Here is a 20,471-nt window from a genome sequence, read left to right on the forward strand (position 1 = left end):
TGTTAAGTGTTATTTATTAAGATTGTAGAGTAATTTAAACTTTTACAACTGCATTAATTGTTGATGTTAAATTTTTTTCTTTTTGTAATTATAGTAACTCATATAAAAAAAGGATTTAAAAAAAAAGAATCAGTTATACTTTAAATATTATTTGTATAGAAAAAAATTTACATTGAAGCAAAATTTAAAAGGTGTCTGTTCAGAAACACTGTTAAATTTTATCTAAACTATTGTTTAATATGATGGAAATATTAAGTGTTGAGAACATGGATAAGAGCTTGTAAAATATTATTTTATATCAATTTAGGAGTCATTTAAATCTGTTTGTTATAGAAGAAGAGTTAACTTTTTTTGCTTGTGTACTATTTCACTTTCAATAAAGATATTCCCTTTCAATAAATATTTAAGAGGCATTCATTCCTTATAGATACTAATGTTATTTTGGGAAAGTAGGGAAAAGCTACCATTTGGAAAGTATATTATGTATGTTACTATTATTGTACAAAACGTTGGCATTCTATTGAGTATCTAGATATTTCATTGAATAGTTGATATTTTGTTGCATTGTCATTTGGTATTTTGTAGAATGAATGCACAATGAGTAAAATGTTTAATATTTTCATGCTTTACTGCCCTCTCTTTGGCATTAAATTAAAAGCCTAGGTTTTCGATTGAAACCTTTGCCAGCAGCAAAAAAAATATGTTTTGTTGTTAAAAATATGTGAAAAACGTACTGTCTGATATCAGTAAATGCAATAAATATAGTACTATAAATAATACTATCAATAATAATCAATAAATAGTATAACTACATTGTGAGTACAAATATGAATATTACCTAATTGTACATATTATTAAAATCTACTTGTACGAAATGTTTTGCGAAATTTAAATGTTTAAGGAAGTTCTATAAGTATTTTCCAGGACTGCTTTAGAAGAACATCGACTATTTATACAGGATATTTAATTTTCGGTCGTAAAATTACTTATTATTTATGATGATATTAGAAAGCAGTTTATTGAACTTGTTTGTTTAAAATAAGTGTCAATGGTTTTTAACCTTCGGTTGTATTATAAAAAAGAAATTAATTTCATGGTATAGTTTGTTTGTGGATGTGTAATTATACAATATTTTTTACTTTATTTCCTTCAGTGCAATTTGTTTCATTGCTTTGTTTACTCCATAATTTCCTTCTGTATTTTCCCACTAAATAAAAAAAAATTTCATTAAGAAGGATTAAATGTTTTATTTCAGATTAAAAATCTTGAAGCACAACTTGAATCAGAACAAGACGAGCGTCATCAATTGATGAAACAAAAGCACGAGTTAGAACGGAGGATCTATGAACTAGCTGACCAACCACCTCCTCAAGATCCAGAAATCGAGAGGCGTCTGCGCAGAGATCTGAAACGTACAAAAGCACTTCTGAGGGATGCCCAGTCTATGCTAGAACACACCAGGGAAGGTCAATCCAGTAAAACTCTGATAAGGCAGCTTAAGAATCAGGTAACATGATGTAACTTAGTTCAATATATGTTTACTTTTTTAATGCTATCATATATTCTAAACTGATGCTGATAGATTGTTGCTGGCAAAGTAATTACTAACTGCAACTCTTTGATTACATCTAATCATTGCACCAACAGTGCAATGAATTTATTAGATTTAATTAATTTATTTAATAAAAGAAAAAAAAATTAATTTAATTTATTAATTTAATTTAATTAATGAATTTATTAGAGACCACAGTATATGCTTGCCCTGGATCTTAGCAGAACTCATATTGATGTCCAAGCTTCATCAAATTTTTCATCATTTGTTTTCAGCCTTTTGCTATAAATAGTGCCTTTTATAAATGATTTACCTTTTAATGATGAATGTACACATTGTGCTTCACATTTTAATGACTAAAAATCGTAATACTGCACAATGTTCTACTCTGTACTGTCATCTTTAGCATTATTTTGTATTTACTTAAAATGCTCTCATGGAAATTGATTAGTAATTAGTTTCATGTAATATGTGTTGAACTTCTCCTGTATTCCTTTAAAACCTAGCATAGCTGCTATAGCAACTTTATTTAAAACTCTGTAACTCACGCCCACTATTCATTGTAGAAACCTCTATACAGTGGTTTGCCATTTGTATGATATTTATTTATTTATTTTTTTGAAATTTCATTATTAAGCTACTAAAATATTTTTTATATTTTATTTATTCCCTAATTTTATTTCACATGAAAACATTAAATGATATTCACTTAATACTACTACTATATTTTAGAAATAAATGAATAAAAGAATAGTGTAAAATAGAAAGAAATAAATGAATTTATAATAGAAGAAATAAATGAATTTAGAAATAAATGAATAGTGTAAAAAAAATTTGTTTTGGTATTTTCATAAAAATCATTAATTTTTTTCTTCTTCTCAAAATGAATAATTTAGTTACTACATCATAGTAGTTAATAATTATTTTAGTTTTATTAGTTGTAGTCAGTAACGTTCTTAAAATATCAGTATATCAACAAAATACTTTAAAAGTAATATTAATGCTTTTAATATCAAAACCCGTAAAACTATCTAGTGCTGGTATTGAAAGCAATTTTTTTTCCTAATAAGAAGTTTTTGTTTTGAAATAATTTATGTTTGTTTTTAGATTTATATGTGATTTTTGGTTTTGGTTAGGTTTACTTGAACTAAATATATATTTAGGAATTTGGTGGAAAAGAAAAAGTACCAAGGGACATTCTAAAATAAATATAAAAAAACAAACACTAAACTTTTGGGTTTAAAATCATGTTATAATAATCAACTGTATGTACAAAATATTTTTTCCTGGCAAATCAATAAGATTAGTTTTGTATGGAAAAATATGTTTGTTATGTGTATGAAAATATGTTGTGTATAATGTTTTTAGTGTAGTATTTTCCTTTTTTGGCAAATATTTATACTTATTACATTTTAAATTTATAACTTGCTAATTATATTGATTTTTTTCCTAAATATATTTGTTTTGCTTTTTAACAGCTTGAGGACTCTGAGTTTGCAAAAGTCACAGCCGTCAAAGCCCGACAAGCAATTGAAGCTGAGCTGCAAGAATGCCAATCACAGCTTGAAGAAGTTACTCGTGTTAAAAATGAAGTAATATTTTACTGCATTCTAGAAATTAAACCAATTACCATATTTTCAATTTTTATATGGGTTTAGTTTATTTATAAAGAAAGGAAAATGTGTACATATATATTACGAGCAAGTATTTCACATTTCATGGGGACTATATGCTTATGTGTTCCTCACTTATTTGGTAGTTCTTACCTCCTTTACAATTTTAGTGATGTCTCTACCATAGCTATCAATACTTTTATTTCTTATTTTTACTGTTCAGTATCCCTAAAATTTATTTAAGTTTAAAAATTAAATGTTAAAGGTAAATATATTTCAATTTTTTTTTTTATTTCGTTTTTAAAGTTGAAGAGATATTGCTGTTGAAAATAATTTTATCCAAAGTTTTTGACAAGAAGTTCATTTCAGCCCCTTTTTTTTCTTTTAGCTAAATTCAGCTATTTTTTGTGACTAAAAAAATAATTGATAACTTTTTTTTGTTTTTATAAACTCAATGAAATAAAAATATTCTTATTATTTTCTTTGGTAAATTCATTGTTATTGATTTACTTTTACGTGATTTGTTTGTTACGCAAAACTTATTGATATTTAAAAAACTTACATTGCAAAATGTTTATAAAATGTATAGTTTTTTTAAGTGGATATAGTGAAATGATTTTATTATTGAAGCAATAGAGACAGAAATATCTTAAGTGTATTTTTAAACTTATATTACTATTAAAAAATTACAAGTTCATATTAAGATAAATTTTTACATTTTAATAATATGAAACTTCATATTTATCTTATTGCTGTATATATAATCTTCTGAATGACTAGTTTATTATAGAGTTTATAGTTTCTGATTTCAGAACTATTTCCCACTGTGTTTTACGTTCAAATGTCTAATTTATATCTGTTTTTATTGTAACATTTTCCCACAAAGCAAAAATCCTTGATTTTTTCAAAATATTTTCTTTAACTCCTATTATTTGTTTTCCTTTTATGAAATTATATGTATTCCTTAATAAATTCTTGGTTATCAATGGTTATTTACCATTAAATAAATTTTAAAATCAAAAAATTTCACTTAAAATTCAACAAAATTAACTTAACTTTACTATCTATTCTTGATTGAAAAATTTTATTTAATTATTCTATTGATTGTCCTGACCTTTTTAAATTAATTGTATAAACTTTTCAATTCAATAAAATTGCAAAGTTTGAAGTTTAAATCATGTTTTTAAACTTTAAAAACAACCTATTATTTATTATCTAATTTGTTAAACTGTTTGTGGTATCAAAACTTTTGTGTAATTCATTTTCAAGCTTTTATTTCCTATTTTATGATTAAATACTCGACTATTCTATTTCAGGCTGAAAGTCGTTGTTTGCAATTATCAAGGGAAAAAAGTGCTATTCAAACTCAGTTAGAGGAGGCAGAAGAAGAAATGGCTGAAGTGATGAAAAAATATAAAGCTGCTGTTGCTCAGGTTATAATTTTAAAATTTCAGTTTTATTTTTTTTTTAATTTTCTGTTAATCGTAAGTTTTAAAATATAGCTTCATTCATTTACAAATTTACTTTAAAACGGTTTAAAAACTTTCATTAAAATATATAAATAATTATAAAATATATTTAATTTTCTTTATTAACAATTCTCTCTTTTTTTTTCTTTTTTTTTTTTTTAGATGTCCATTGATCAGAAGACATTAGCCGAGCAGAATCAACAAATTGCAGAACTAGAGAGTGAAAGGCAAATGTTAAAAGACCAAGTAAGGATCACTGTGACAATCATGAAAGTTACCACATTAATTAATCTATAATGCATATTTTAAGTTCTTATATATAATCTGACTAATTTTCTGTTTTCTTCCTGTAATAGGCTTAATGAACTTTTTTGTTTACTCTAAGACTTGCTCTCTTATTAATCGAATGATCCTAATATGCTTAGTCTCTTTAATACAGTGACTCTTTCATTATAGTCTCTGATACTCAAGATTTATGTTCTACTCCATAGACCCAATGTTTTATTACAACCAATTAAAACATGTGAACCAAGTTTTCTATATCCCATTGAATAATTGAAATTTACTTTCATTTCAAATGAACTCACATCTGAAACATTTCTGTATTTTCAAAAGAAAATGTGTCCACTGTGTGTGAATTGTGTTAGATTGATCTTCTACTGTACGTACTGAAAACTATGCCATGCAATATTTTTTTAAATAAAATACTGCAAAATAATCAATCATTTGATAGCAAGGAAACAATTTTAAACATTATTCTTATAGTGTTGCTGCACATTTAATGTTAAATATATTTAAGAAAGCAAGTGGCAGGATCCTCTTGATTCTTATTTAGATCTATGGTCCAAAAGTTAGTGATATAGATATTATTTTGCAGTATTTTAATTTAAAAAAAATATTGCATGGCATGATGTCTAGTACGTACAGTAGAAAATCTATATATCACAATTCTATAAACCGCAATTCTGCATAAGCCTCACTAGCTTTGTGGGTGTAAGCAATGAAATTTGCAGTTAAGAAATTTCTATCACTAAGAAAGAACTATAAACTTTTTATGTTATTTGTTTAATTATTTGCTAAGAGGTTAAAATTTTGAAAGCTAGGAAAACCAAAATTGAGTAATTTAATTGCCTCTAGTTCTAATACTGCAGAAAATTAAAAAAAAATTTCTGTAAATAATGAATACTGAAGTGCATATTTTCTAAATTTAAGTATTTGTTACTAAAATTTATTTTAAAGCATTTTAAGATTGCAGACAAATATTGAAATATTCAGTAGGTAAGTTTTAAGTTAAGATCTATTTAGCGCAAAATTACATAAAATGCAAAATTCCCAAGGTTTGCGTTATAAAGATATTCTACTGTATTCATAAGAGTTAAATGAATGTAATTTTCTTCTGAAAAGGTTCGATAAATTTCTCAGTCATGTTTTTTCTTGTTTGAAAATTTTAATCTTTATATGTATAAAATGTATTGAATTATTCCTTAATTATGGTCTATTTTCCATTTAAACATATGCTAATTACTTTCTTGTTGTTTTTGATTTGTTTTAACTTAACATTTAATTTTTATTTTTGTTCTTTTAAGAAAATGTTTGCTGGCAATATGTTATATTTATTGTTTTGCATTATTATCAAATATCTTATAAAGTTTCTTTTTTTTTTTAAGTGTAGCATGGATTTGTCAAAATTAATCTAAATCTAGCATAAGTAAATATTTACGTCATTTTGGTATAGTAGTCTTATTATAAAGCGTCAATTGTATAATTTTTTTCTTAATACTTTTGATTAAAAATTTCTAAATTATGATTTCATTATATTAGTGGTGTAAATAATTGATATCCCTTTTTTTCCTTTAAAATTTTTTACAAAGGCATTTTTTTTAAATACTGTGCAAATTGTTGCCTTTTATAATTTATCTTAGTTATATTTAGACTGTTGTATTAAAAATATAAAATCATTTTATAGCTAAGTGAAGTTAGCCATAAATTTGAACATCTTGCTGGCCAGTCGGATGATACACACAAAGTACATTGGTTGGACAGCAAAATAAGAGATCTAGAATCAAAACTAGAACTAGAACAGACTACCAAAACTCGTCTTGAAGTAAAATTTTTCTTATATTAATTAATATCTATGTATTTTTTCTTTAAAGAAAGGAATAAACCTTGTTTTTCTTTTCTAAATTCAGAATCAAATTGCTCGACTGAAAGAGCAAAATGATCGATCACGAGAAGAATGTGACTCATTGCGGAACAAGGAGATGCAAGCACAAGAAGGAGTTAGGCGTCTTCAAAGGCAAGTGAGAGATTTGCGGGAAGATTATGCAGCCCTGCAACAGAAGGAAGCTGATGCTTACAGAAAACAACATGAGCTAGTAAGAACTATTTCTTAAACTGTTCAACTTAAGACATGTCTCTCTGCTCCTCATAATTCCAATCTTGGTAGAAAAGGTTTTTGATTAAGTATTAAAAGTAAATAATTCAAGAATACTTTCCATTAAAAAATTTGTAGCTACAAATATCGTTTTTTTTTCTCTCTTTTCTTTAGTCAAGGTTTCAAAATGTTAATTTAATGTAATTAAAATTAATAAATTTCAGAAAAATATTCCAGTCTATTTTTTTTATATTTAATGTGCTTATTTTAATTTAAATACTTTACTAACATTACCGGCTGCCAAACATAACGTAAGTGTCAACCATTAGACATGCTGTATGGTTATCAATTATAAGGAATGTCATTAGTCCCCTGTGTAATTGCAAAATCTCAAAAATTTCCATAAGTAATTTTTATAAAAATAAAACTTGAACAGATATTAATATTCTCATACGTATGTATATATTTCTAAAATAAAAATAATAGAAACTAAGAAAAAACTTAAAAATCCATAATTCAGTTTTCATGAGTCAGAAAATGCATACATTTTAATATTTTTATTTTTCTCACATTTTTCAAAGTATTAACTAAGTTATCAGTAACTAAGTAAGTAATACGCCTCCTTACTCTAGTTGTTTTTTATAATAAAAGAAGAAAAAAATCTCAGAAACTTATGTTAGTAATTTTTATAAAAATAAAACTTGCATAGATATTAATATTCTCATAGATCTTTATATATTAAAAAAAAAAAAATTAAGAAACTTCAAATGAAATTTTTTTTTAAATATTTCTATTTTAGCTATCTTGAAATGTATATATTTTATTGTTTTTATTTTCATCACATTTTTGAAGTAATAACAAGATTGTCATTAACAAAGCAGGTCATAAGCGTCCTTGCTCTAGTTGTTTTACAAAAGCTCTAAAATTTCTACAAGTGATTTTGATATTGTAATTTCAGATGCATTTCAATCTGATCTCTAGCCAAAATTCTGCTCGTTGTTTAAATAAAATTTACCATGAAATAAATTTAAGCGAAAAAATGATATTTTACTTTAATGAGTTCAGCAAACAACTATATATTGCTATATAAAATAAGTTTGAAGAAATGTTTTATGTATGCATTAGTAATTTGAACTGACCATGCTATGAAAACTTTCTTGCTATGCTCTTGATGGTGAGTTCTATGAAAACCATTCCACTCTGGTTGTTCCACTATTTTGTAAGTGTTTAGAAGAGGGCTATTTATGTACCTCGATTTCTTACTTCTTTAATAATGTGTTTCATTTGGACTGACATACAACATGCCTTCTGCCTGGAGCTTATCTTGTAATGGACAGACAGTTAGCTTCGCTTATTTAAACAAATTATAATTACTATAATTTATTTACCCTATTGAATCTATCATCTTGTTTTCAGTTAACGGATGTCTATAGAACTTGGTATATACTATGTTACTTGGACCATGGTAAAAAGAAATCTGTCACAAAAAATAGTTAACATTTTGATTGATAGTTATCAATTTTGATGTAAAATGATATTTGATCGCCAAAAGAAAAAAAAAGAATGGACCTCCCTGAATTACTTTAAATCTAATGATCGGATCTTCAATTTTCTAAGACTCCTTCTTAATGGTTCGAGGGGGTAACCTCAAGTATGCTAATTAATTAATGTTGACGATATTTTAAGTTATCAAATGAGGCACAAAAACAAAATGAATAAAAATATAAAAAAATCTGCAGATTCAGATTTCTTTTCTGACCCCCCCCCCAAAAAAAAAAAATTTACGGGTAGCCGCAATCCGGAAAATATAGACCCTTAATCATAATTTTACACCTTTTGCTTGTTTCGCCACATCTTGAGACATTATTAAGCAAATCGAAAAAATTTTGCACACTAAGGGGTCCATATTTCCCGGATTGTGAGTACCCCAATATTTTGGGGGATCAGAAAAGAAATCTGAGTCCGTTGAAAGAAAGGTATTTTACTTAGAGAATGAATGTTTTTGTGTCTGATTTCGTAACTTAAAATATCATCCGCACTATATAATTAGCATATTTGAGGTCAGCCCATCAAACCATTAAGAATGAGTCCTAGAACATGAAGATTTGATCATTAGATCGAAAGTTATTCAGGATGATCTGGGCTTTTTTGGCACACTGTAGGGGAATGAAAGTTAATGCAGTTTGCAACAGTTTAAAAATACCAGTTGTCATTGCTATTTAATCAATCTGCACCAATGCTAGTAAAGGAGAAATAAATAAAATCAGTTCCAAAATTGGTTCCGAATTCGAAGAGACTGTTGAGTTGTTGGAAGTCTAATGTAAGTGAAACTGAGTTTCAAACAAGCATAAAGCATCACACAATAAGTGGAGATATTCTTTGTATTATTGTTGAACTTACTGTCATATGTTTGAACAAAAATAGACTGCATGTTAAACATATGCTTAGAATCATCAATTAGCAATTTTTTGCTCTTTATAAGCACTCTATTTCCATCTTTTGTTCAAAATTTAAACTAATTTTAATTGCCAATTTCTATGTTAAGATATACACCAACATATGCTTATCAGATTTTATTATAATTGTCTGGTATTCTTATTTTCAAGAATGTTTATATGGAATCTGTGCATAGTTAAGAATATTTATAGTGTGTTAATGAAGGGTTTTCTATTTAAGGAAATGGCTCTTGAAAACACAGAAACTGACCTTCAAGTTACCAAAAATGATCTGAGATTAGCATGCCAAAGAATTCAAGACCTGCAGAATGCTCTTGAGGACGATCTCGATTCAGGCACTGATGTTCCTGATGATAGGTTTGCAAAATTTCTTCTAATTATTTTTTTTTCCTTCATTGTTTTATGAATCCATTTAATCCTCAAAATTCTCTTTAGCTGAGTATTTTTTAACGATTTTCAATAAAATTCCTTTATGATAAAATGAAAAAAATCAACCTCTTTCTCTTTTAAAGCATTCAGAATCGAATCTAAGTGTTAGTCTTAGAAGAAATAAAAGTAAAAAAGTGATTTTACTCATTTTTTACACAGATGATAAAGCAATGCTTTTTTTAAAAAAAATAGAAAAATTATGTTTCAAATAATAAGAAAGTATGTCTAGTTTTATGTTTTTGTGCATAAGTTAATATCTATTTTCTTGGATGTCATGCTTTTGTGTGCTAGTGATGAGGTCAAAAGCTATTTGATATAATTGAATTCTATTTTGTTGATGAGCTTACTGAATGTCCCAATTTCAAGTTTTCAATAACAATTCAATATAACATCTTGTGAAATAAAGACAATTTATACAATAAAGCAGCTATCAAGTTATTGCAGTTTATAAAAAAAATATTTGTCATTTCTAATTACACTCTGAAAAATTGGTTTGATTTTTAAACATATTTTAGTTTATTTATGTTTTAAGAAAATATTTAATATGATTCTCTTACATAACATTTTGATGAATATTGCATAAACTTATTCATCAAGATGTTAATATTGTATATACTTATTTTAAAAAATAAAAAAAATTTATTTGATTGCATTGAAAAAAATTATTTTAGTTCTATTATTGAATTAAAGAAAAAATAAAAAGATTGTGGTCTGTAAAACTGGTTTATGACTTTAAAGACTACTGCTTTAAAAATTAAATTAATGTACCTCTTTATATAATATCTCACTGTTAAATCTTAGGAATATGCCGTAACAATAAAAGCTTCATTATGCAAATTTCACTGACAAAAAAACATTTTTCTATCATTAATCTTAGTATGGCTTACATTTCTTAAAGGTTATATCTACCTACAAGATTTAAAAAAGAAGAAAAACAAAAATTTTTTCTGGAAAAATTTTTCAAAATCGATTTTTTATACATTTACTGACAATATCATAAATTAGGGGTTTTATTATGTAAGAACTTTGACCTTAGCATGATCACTTTTAGACAATTGTGATTAAAATAATAATTGGGACATTGCAAACTTTATGCACACATTCTTCATTTAAAAGTTGAATTGAAAAAAAAATTGGACTAAAATCAGAAATTATTTAAAAGAGGAAGCACTATAAATGTTGCTGAATGTTAATAAACATGAATTTAATAAATAGGTCAATTAAAAGTTAAATAATATTTGTCAACAGCTTTAAAAACAAGTTTTTGTGATAGAGGTATGTTTTCAAGATAATGTACTTTCAAAATATGCAGTAAATGAAATTGTTTTTTTTTTTTTTTAATATTGACTACCATCATACTGACCACATTTCCACCATCATGTTATTTGTCATGAAACTTGTGGTCCTATTACCTCCATGACTCCTTTGACCGTCAACTAGCCATTGCAAAAACCTTTTAATACTTCATATCATTAAAAACAAAAATTATTTCTAATAACTTTTTTTTGTAAACTTTTTCAGTGGTTCTGACAGTGAAGACAGTTTTGAACTGTCCGTTCTTAGAAACCAAAGTGTGACCCCTGTCCAACGATGTGATAGCGTTGCGAGTAACCTCAGCTACTGTACGACAGAAGATATTCGATCAAGAACTTCTTCATTCAGTAGGGAATTATCTGCATTTAGCAGTAGGTAATTTACCATGTAGGCATGATGTGAGCCATCCTGCATTATTCCTAATAATTATCCACAACTAAGTATATTATAACTCTTAACAGCATGAAATAACCATTTGTGTTTTCTTTTTAGTGTGTGAGTAAATAATTAAACACTAAAGACAAGTGCAACTTATTCATATGATACTTCCCCTCAAATACAATCATTTTAAATAAATAAGGAAGATAATTTTGTAAGAGCTGTGTATGTCTTGTTAAATATTTAATAAAAATATTCAATTATGAAGATTTTGTTATTGCAACAAGGTAACTGGCACTCTATACCGGCAGTTCCCTAAATGATGGACCTTTTTTTAGTGGAATTGCAATTTAATAAATAAAGTTCTGTAACAAATGTACTACTTATTATAGTACTAATTGTGCTACTATTAGTACTACTAAAATTAGTTGTACTAACTGTACTATTAATCTTTTTGAAAATATTGTTTAAATGTGAGTTTCTTCTGTCATCAGTAACAGTTTTTTGAAAATTAGTTGAATTTGCAGTTGAGTGGGAATTTGGTTTGGACATTTACTGAAAATGAATAAAATAAGCTAAATTATAGCTTTCGTTGAATTGTTGTTGAAGTTCATTTACGTCGCAATAGAGCTGCACAATGGCCCATTGCCGACAGTCTGGGAAGCATCCCTGAGGATGATCCGAAAAAATGCCATCACAATTTTGATCCTCTGCAGTGGGGATGGCACCCGCTTTGGTAGCCCAAGGACCTGCACGCAAAGTCGAGCACGTTACAGTAGAACAGTTTAACGAGAACCAATACCGCACACCCTCGGACCCTACGCAGACTGATCCAAGTTGTCACCCACCCGCACACTGACCGCAGCCAGTGAAGCTTGACTTCGGTGATCTGCTGGGAACCGTGTCTTAACGACCAGTCCACTGCAAAAGTTTCGTTGAATTGAAAAGAACTGTTGTTACAAACATTGAGAATGGTTAGCAGAGAAACATATTTCTTTACTGTTCTGTGTAATTATTTTTTCCTATTAAAAAGTTTGAGGGAAAATACTAGTGCAATTTAATTTTATTATTTTTTTAAAGAAGAAACGCTATCTTTTTTACTGAAATTAAGCTTGAATAATTTAATAAAAATAGCAGAAATATTAAATGAATTATGATTGGATATAAATGTAAGTACAAGTTTAAAAAAATCATTACTGATGGGGGAAAATAAATCTCACCTCTTGGAAACCTTGTGATCCTTCCATGGTATCAAGGGTTCTGCAAAACCCCTTTTTAGAACCACTGCTCTATACAGTTGTACTTTTAATGTTTAAATTCGAACACCGTGCTGCACAAATGGTTTTATCTCAACTTTGCTAAGTTGTTATATAACATTTTAAAAATATTGCGGTAAAATAAATTTTGCTTTACTGTGTTTGACTCTTAAAGGTGAGAGCACAATTATAGAGATTGCCAGTTTAGGTAAATAACTGCAGTTAGCAAGAATGATAAATCAAACAAACCATCTTTCTAAGTTGAATTTAGTTTATTGTACATGTAAGCTGTAATTCAAATATTGATTTGTGATAACTATTATATAATGTTTTCTAATTGTCCTTTTAAACTTTAGTGTGCATTACTTCTGTGTAACAAAATTCTCAGTTTTATAATTTTCTAAAAACTTTCACCTGGATAATGTACGTTTATCCATAATTTAAATACATTATTTATACAAAAATGCACCAATATTTCTGTTACCTATGTATAGCTTACTTTGTTATCATGATAACTATGGACATAATAACATTGAATTGTGTGCATAATGAAATTTATAATCACATTTTAAATCTTATATCAACAATATTTTTTTATTTATTTTTTAAGGAAAATAATAATTTTTATACTTTTTTAAACTTTATTTTTTTTTGTCATGAAAAGTTTCTGTGAGTGAATTCTTAGTCTTCTTCATTTTAGTCTAACAAGTAACTAAGTAATAATTTTTGCACGTCTCTACCTTGTTTGCATTTGTTTGATTTAAAAATAAAACTTTGTTGTCTGTATTTGTGCGAATTCATAATCGCACATCTCAATTTGTATTAATGTGATTTAAAAAATACATATTGAGATCCATATTTGTGCGATTTAAAAATCACACATCATGATGTTCAAGCGTGCGATTGAAAACAAAGGAATCGTGCGAATTTTAAATAATGCTATTTTAAATAATTTTTCAGGGATGATGTTGAAAAGGACGTCAATGGATTATCTGGGGTGAGCAGTCGAGGACACAACACAGAAGCAGATGAAAGTATTATTTGAATCAATATCTCTCTTCTGGTCCACACACACCCAAAAAGAAGAAACAGGTGGCTGGCCACGGACTTTGTCAATTACAGAGGCCTGGAGCATTTTTTCCATTTTTATTCTAGGTAATCAGCCTCTTCTCTTAGGTGCCATTTTTTACTTGCAAAGAACACTTTCTTTTTCTACTGGCGTCAATCTTTTGACAAGCAAGCTCTGAGCTTTATTCAACTGTGAGCAACACAGTGTTTTATGATTGAGATTCAATAGGGGATGATGCAGAGATGCCAACTTGCTTCGGACATCGGATTCATATTTTCGAGTGGTAGTCTTTTAATGTATGATTCTTTGTGTATTAAACTCGATTTATAGGAATTACTCTCACTACTGCTTCGAAATAATGCAAAGGCTCACAGGATACGACACTTAGCCTGCATTCGAGCTGCGTTGAGAGTTTAAAAAGTTTGAAAAATTAAATAAAATCTGCAAAATTTAGATTGTAGTTCTCTACCAGTTTTTAAAGTATTTTGTCTTGCCGGTAGCAGTTGGCAACTCTGGGTAATGTTGAAACATGTTTTGATTGGATTAGTGAGAAGGGAAATTACGTTTAGAAACTTAGCATAAAAGTTTGTTTCTCTGTGTAGCTCTTTTTTTAAAAAAAATATTTTTGAGTGTTAATTGGCCTGTTTGCTGCAATATTTTTTTTCATTAGTTTATGTAGTTTGCTAAGTTGCATTACTTTATCACCTTCTTTTCTGCATCTTTTAGTAGTTTTTTTAATAGTTTATTTTATACCCTTTGATATGTTTTAATTAAAATATAGGGTAACAAAATTGACTAAAACCTATAGTTTAACAAATAGCTGTAAGTGTTTTAAAAGTATTACTTATAAATTTTAATATCTTGAAATCTGTATGATATGTTTAAAAGTTATTTATCATATTATCATAGATAGCTATAAATATTTTTAAAAAAATAAATACAGTCGGACTTCTATTTAACGAACTTCCATTTTGCGATTTTTTTCGAGGAACCATAGACATTTTAGAAATTTCTTCGTAAAATAACTTCCAAATAGTGAAGTAAATTTTCTATTTAAAGAACTTTTTTTTTGAGATCCACTTTCCCTATATCCCAAAATATTTCAAACTTGTTAATGCATTGATGGGGGTAATTACCTTGAATTAATTTTCACAGCCACTTAGCTTTTTGAGAAGGCAGTAAGATCCCTTTCCCATTTTTGTTTGCATTTCATGCAGGAATTCATGCCAAAAATCAATTTATAAGAAAGCATAACCGATGTTTCTAAAGCATGGAACTATGATATAACAGATCGTACTAATCGTAACAGTTTTGCTAAAGCTGGATTCTTTGTCAGCGTGGATAATTTGGAAAGTGCGGAGGACGAGGATCTCATTCCTTTAGAAGAACTTTTAAAAAAATGTGGGTACAGCGAAGAGAGAACCATGAAATTAACGATGATGTACGTGATTAATGATTTTCTTTTTTATTGATTCTAAAGCTCCAACCGTAGAAACATTAACTGAATCGGATATTTTGGACAGTGTGAAAAATAAAAACAATAAGCCAATAAATTGTGAGGAAGAGGAATACAGAAATGATGAAGAAATCATCAAACCTTCATATGATGAAATGCTAAAATCATCTGAAACAGTTCGATAGTGGATAATAATTCACAAGATAAAGGTGCATCAATTGCTATTTTAATTATATCTAGTGTTTATGAATTTAAAACCTGTTTTTTGTTGTTTAGGTATTACAAATTATGATTTCCTATTTAATGAATTTCCCATATAAGGAATTTTTTATCTCGATTTATCGACTTTGTTAAATAGAGGTCCGACTATAAATGAATGAAAAATCCATTGTTCTAAATTGCATTTTTTGCTTTTTATGCGCTTTCTTTTCTTTTTTTATAAAATTATGTACAATATGTTTTGATAACTTACATTTAAATTTCAGATCATTCATAAAACTTAAAATTATGCATAATTTTCTAAATGATAAACTAATGAACATTGTTTAAATGTTCTACAAACTTTCTTCAACTATAATATTTCCCCTTCTTTTTGCTTAGATATTTATCCATGATATTATATTTTTTTATATGCTCTCAAATTGTTTTAAGTGTAACATTTATTTGATTATTTATTGTTTTTCTGTATAATTTTTCCCACCTCCTTCTTCCTGATTTACTAGTTTGCTGGCAGATTTTTTAAATTTTGATGCATTTTGCATATGGGAAAGTACTTATTTTCAATGAAGCAATCTGAACTCAGTGGAGTGGTTTTATTAATACGTCCAAAGCTTAGTTAAATTTATTAGATATTTTCCTTAGATCTTTATTTACTTATTTTAATGTTGAAAAGTTTCATTGGTGCCTATCGGTTTCCGTATTTTAAAAATGTTGAACTTCTTTGATACATTTTTGTCTATAACTTTTTAGTATAATTGTCTTTGAAAGAAAAACTGTTTGTCTGAATGATATTCTATTAGCTGTGAATGCGATACTTAAATTTGTGTTACATGTTACTTGAAGTGTTGTTACATATTATTATAATTTAAATATTATTTTATAAAAATTATACGTTATATGAGAATACATCTGTACACATTTTTATACCCATTATGACAGATGGTTTGTTTTGTTTCCTTTAGTATATTAGAGCTTGAACATATACTATAAGGGTTTCTCAAATGAAAAGTGGTCACATGTGGTAGACACCAGAGCATTTAAGGTGAATGTAAAGCTTTCTACAAATGATGTAACCCAAAACAGAATAATATTAGCTGGTACAGTGTTTCAGTGACAGAAGCTACAACGATGTCCTGAATTGTAACTCTCCAATTACCGCTTATCATTTCATCAACAGCAGAAATAAATTCATGGGAAATCATGGCATTTGCTTGCTTTGGGTTTTGAGTCAACTAAAATTGTGACATTTGTCTAAGATATTGTTTGTCATAAACGCAAACATTTTACAATAGATATCTGCCCTATGCTCATTCATATGTTTTGGATCCATATATATCTTAGCAGGACTTTGCATTCACTTTAAATGTTTTCTTACAAACTGGTTAATCAAGATAAACCAGTTATAAACCAGAGTTAACTGCAATTTATAACCCTGAAAGGTAGTACTGCTATCGCTACTGTATTTCTGGCACTATTTTGCAGGTCTCTTTTTATTTCGACAACCCTAATGTGTTTGTATAAAAAATTTGACTTTCTTGACTGCAAAATTTAGAACTTTACAAAATAAACAAAAAGTTATTGAATGTTTGCATATCAAATGTTCATCTATTATTATAGTGCTTAGTTTATTTTTCGCTGTACATAAGTTTTATAAATTATTTATTTATATATTATGTATTTAAATAAAATATATTTGCTTCTTATGAGAACAATTGTAAATTAAATGAAAAAATTGTCAAAATTTGTTTTAATATTAAGTTTATATTTTTAAACATAAAAAAAAATATAAGTTGATATAATTAGTATCTATTAATGCTCTACTAAGTAGATTTTTACTGTTTAAAAGTTTAGAGAAATGGTTGATAAGTTTACAGAAGTTTTACTCGAACAGCTAGTATTTGCTTGAAATGTTTTACGATTTATTTTATGTCTTTTTCCGAAATGTAATACGATTTATTTAACGACTTTTTCCGAAGTATATTACGATTTATTCACGAAACATCAACATTTCTCTATAATGTATAAACAGTGAAATGTGAAAAAAAATTTAATATTAATTTTCAATGTTACAAATTGGATTGATACTTTTAAGTAATTTTTTTGCGTCGTCTTTGTATACCAAATAGCTGAATATTTGATAATGTGAAGAAAAAAACTTTATTTCTAAGTAGGCCATCTGTTGGTATGTGTTAAAGGTGGCTTTATTATTCTGACTGTATAATCTTCATCGCATGACATGTGCATTGTCTTTTTTATATATTTTGTATAAATCAAATTTATACATGTGTAAGGAATGATGAACATTGCATACCTTTGTTTTCTAACGCAATAAAATGTTTTTAATTGAACTTTCATTTACTTGTTTTTTTTATACTTTAAATTCCTTAGTATTTTGGTTGTGAAATTAATAATTCTTAATGTGATGCTTTAGATCAGAGATACTCTATACTCAATGGAGCGCTTATCCTTCAAATAATCTCAAATAATCTGTTAAAATGGAAAAACAATTCATCACTGATTGGATTAAACTTTGAGAACGTAAAGTTAATGAAGTCAATGTTCAATGTGTTGATATCTTGTCTGTCTGTCGGCAAAAATTTAAAAAAAATTAAAATAGCACAGAATTTGCACAGGCTATGCTCACTTTTGAAGAAACAATTGTAAACTTTGACAGGATAATAGGAACTTTGTTTTGACTTGCATTTTAAATCAGTCGCATTAAAGTTCAGTTATCTGTAGTTTTCACAAATTTTTTTATATATGCTTTTTATAAAACTTGGATCTTGACATTTTCATAACTATTGCTCTATTGATTGGATTTAACCTCTTGAGACTCTGCGTCCAATATATTGGTTAGTACATTTTTATCACTTAAAAAATATTATGATTTTTTTTTTCTGTCTGTAACTTAGTGTAGTTGTAAAAATGTAAATGGATGTACCTTCATTGGTAGCAGATTTTAATTGCGATGAAAAATTATAAGAAAAATAACAAGTTTGATTCAAGTAACTTTTTTGACAGTTTTATTATGTCTTATAAATATCTTATTATTTAAGTCTAATATTTTTTGTTGTTGTTTTATTTCTGAAATGTGAAAAAATACACTTAAAACATCCCGGAATGAACTAAAAATTGAAATGTATATTTTTCAACAAAGCTTTTAAGTTGCTAAATAAAAATCATAGTTTCTACAATTATCAAGAGTCAAAGGGAATGTGTGAATAAACGTACCTTTTCTAATACAGATTTAGATATTTGTCCTTTAAAATGTAGCACCCACATTCTGAAAAATATCCTTTATTCAGGAGAGTGATCGAAGCGTTGGACCTTTATATGTTCGATTCACTTTTTGCATGTGATGATCAAAAACGAGAGTTCGCAACTGGTGCTGGAAAAATCGCATCTAATTTTACAGCAGAATTGATAGCCATTTCTTCGGCTATCGAAACGTACATCAATCTTGAACCTTCGGAGCAGCTTAGTGGTATCACCATCTTCAGCGACTGCAGGTCTGCCTTACAGGCCCTCAGCAGAGGTACCTCAAGCCTTGTCCTGAATATTATAGAACAACTTGGACAACTTCAGCGTCTCCGGAAAAATTGCTTCTTGCAGTGGATTCCCGCCCATGTGAACCTAGAGTTCAATGAAATAGCTGATTCCTTGGCTAAAAATGCCAGAGATCTAAATCAAAATTCAATCCCAACCACGTTGGCAGATGCAAATGCTTTTGCAAAGTCAAGACTATTCACCCCCTTAAAAATCAAAGCCCACGATCAAATAACTAATCTTGACATCGGTAGGAAGACAGCCACTACTCTTATCAGACTAAGAACAAAACATCATAAAAACATGAAAATTTCTACAGATAAGACTAGAAAATATCAAAACTGTGGCAACTGTCTTAATGTGGAACTGACACCATATCATGTTTTTAACTGCGCTGCAGGCCTTCACCTCTTAAACTACCCCACAGAAGAGGATTTGTATTCTTTTAATGCCATAGAAATAACAAAAACTATTCAAGCACACCATGAAATATGATTCAATAGAGGATACGATACCAACCAACCAACTTTTTGCATGTTCTCCATGTCACTGGAAGTATTAATGCTAATTAAAAGTTTACCGGAAAACTTGTTTATCGAAAGATAGTTCCCTGTAAAAAAAAAATTCTTATAATTATTTATTTTTTTTCGGTAGGTTATAATAGTCGAAATAATTGTGGATTGTACGATACACAATTTTAAACTAACTAATTTTAAATTTCAAAATTTAAACCAAATTTGTTGAAGAAATGAAATTTTATTGCTCAGGTACTATTTAGTCCGCTTTTGTTCATATTTTGTAGGTTTCAAGATTTTAAACTTAAATATGCTAATTTATAAATGCAGACGATGTTCTAAGTTGTGAAAAAGTTTTTTTAAGTTTCAATTTCTCAAAACTATTTGGCGGCATTCGTTCAAATGTTGTCATTCAAATAGGGAACCAGTACTTAACACAAATATAAATGAACATTTCCATGATAGTTCAATCAAAGGATATAGAGGGTTCTATATTCTTTGATTCAATGACACTAAGGGTTCATATTTCACAGCTATACCTCATCTAGAGTAAGTTCAATGATACTTCTTGTACTTGGCACATCCAGTTGCCAATGACGTCATCACGAAAACCACTATTGAAACAGACATGGCATTCTCCAAGTAATGCAGCAAAATTTTCAGTAGGACTCCCTTTTCGACAATGATTAAGCTAAACTTAAATAAAAAAAGAATAAATCTTCTAAAATAATATTTTACAATAAGTTTTTTTTAAAAAAAAACAAAGTGAGATATTTTTAAATTGTGTAACAATTGTAAACATATGTCAGTAGTAAAGTAACATTT

At 27.8% G+C, this 20,471-nt stretch overlaps 1 protein-coding gene across 5 annotated transcripts in view; it reads left to right on the top strand.

The window, feature by feature from the left end:
* Window positions 1–15,575, top strand: part of Mhcl (Myosin heavy chain-like) — a 132,933-nt gene extending 117,358 nt beyond the window's left edge. For 4 of the 5 annotated variants that reach the window (XM_071182895.2, XM_071182897.2, XM_071182896.2 and 1 more), the window contains exons 29-37: window positions 1,256–1,507; window positions 3,031–3,144; window positions 4,482–4,598; window positions 4,797–4,880; window positions 6,601–6,738; window positions 6,824–7,009; window positions 9,685–9,821; window positions 11,415–11,582; window positions 13,802–15,575. In XM_071182895.2, coding sequence (XP_071038996.2) covers window positions 1,256–1,507; window positions 3,031–3,144; window positions 4,482–4,598; window positions 4,797–4,880; window positions 6,601–6,738; window positions 6,824–7,009; window positions 9,685–9,821; window positions 11,415–11,582; window positions 13,802–13,886 — 1,281 coding nt within the window. In that variant the 3' untranslated portion in view covers window positions 13,887–15,575. The remainder of the gene's footprint in view (window positions 1–1,255; window positions 1,508–3,030; window positions 3,145–4,481; window positions 4,599–4,796; window positions 4,881–6,600; window positions 6,739–6,823; window positions 7,010–9,684; window positions 9,822–11,414; window positions 11,583–13,801) is intronic. The other variant, XM_071182899.2, reaches the window with a different exon arrangement.
* The last annotated feature ends 4,896 nt before the right edge of the window (window positions 15,576–20,471 follow it).

The sequence above is a fragment of the Parasteatoda tepidariorum genome, chromosome 7, assembly GCF_982258835.1.
Source record: "Parasteatoda tepidariorum strain Cologne lab strain chromosome 7, Ptep-v5.0, whole genome shotgun sequence".
Taxonomy (NCBI): Eukaryota; Metazoa; Arthropoda; class Arachnida; order Araneae; family Theridiidae; genus Parasteatoda; species Parasteatoda tepidariorum.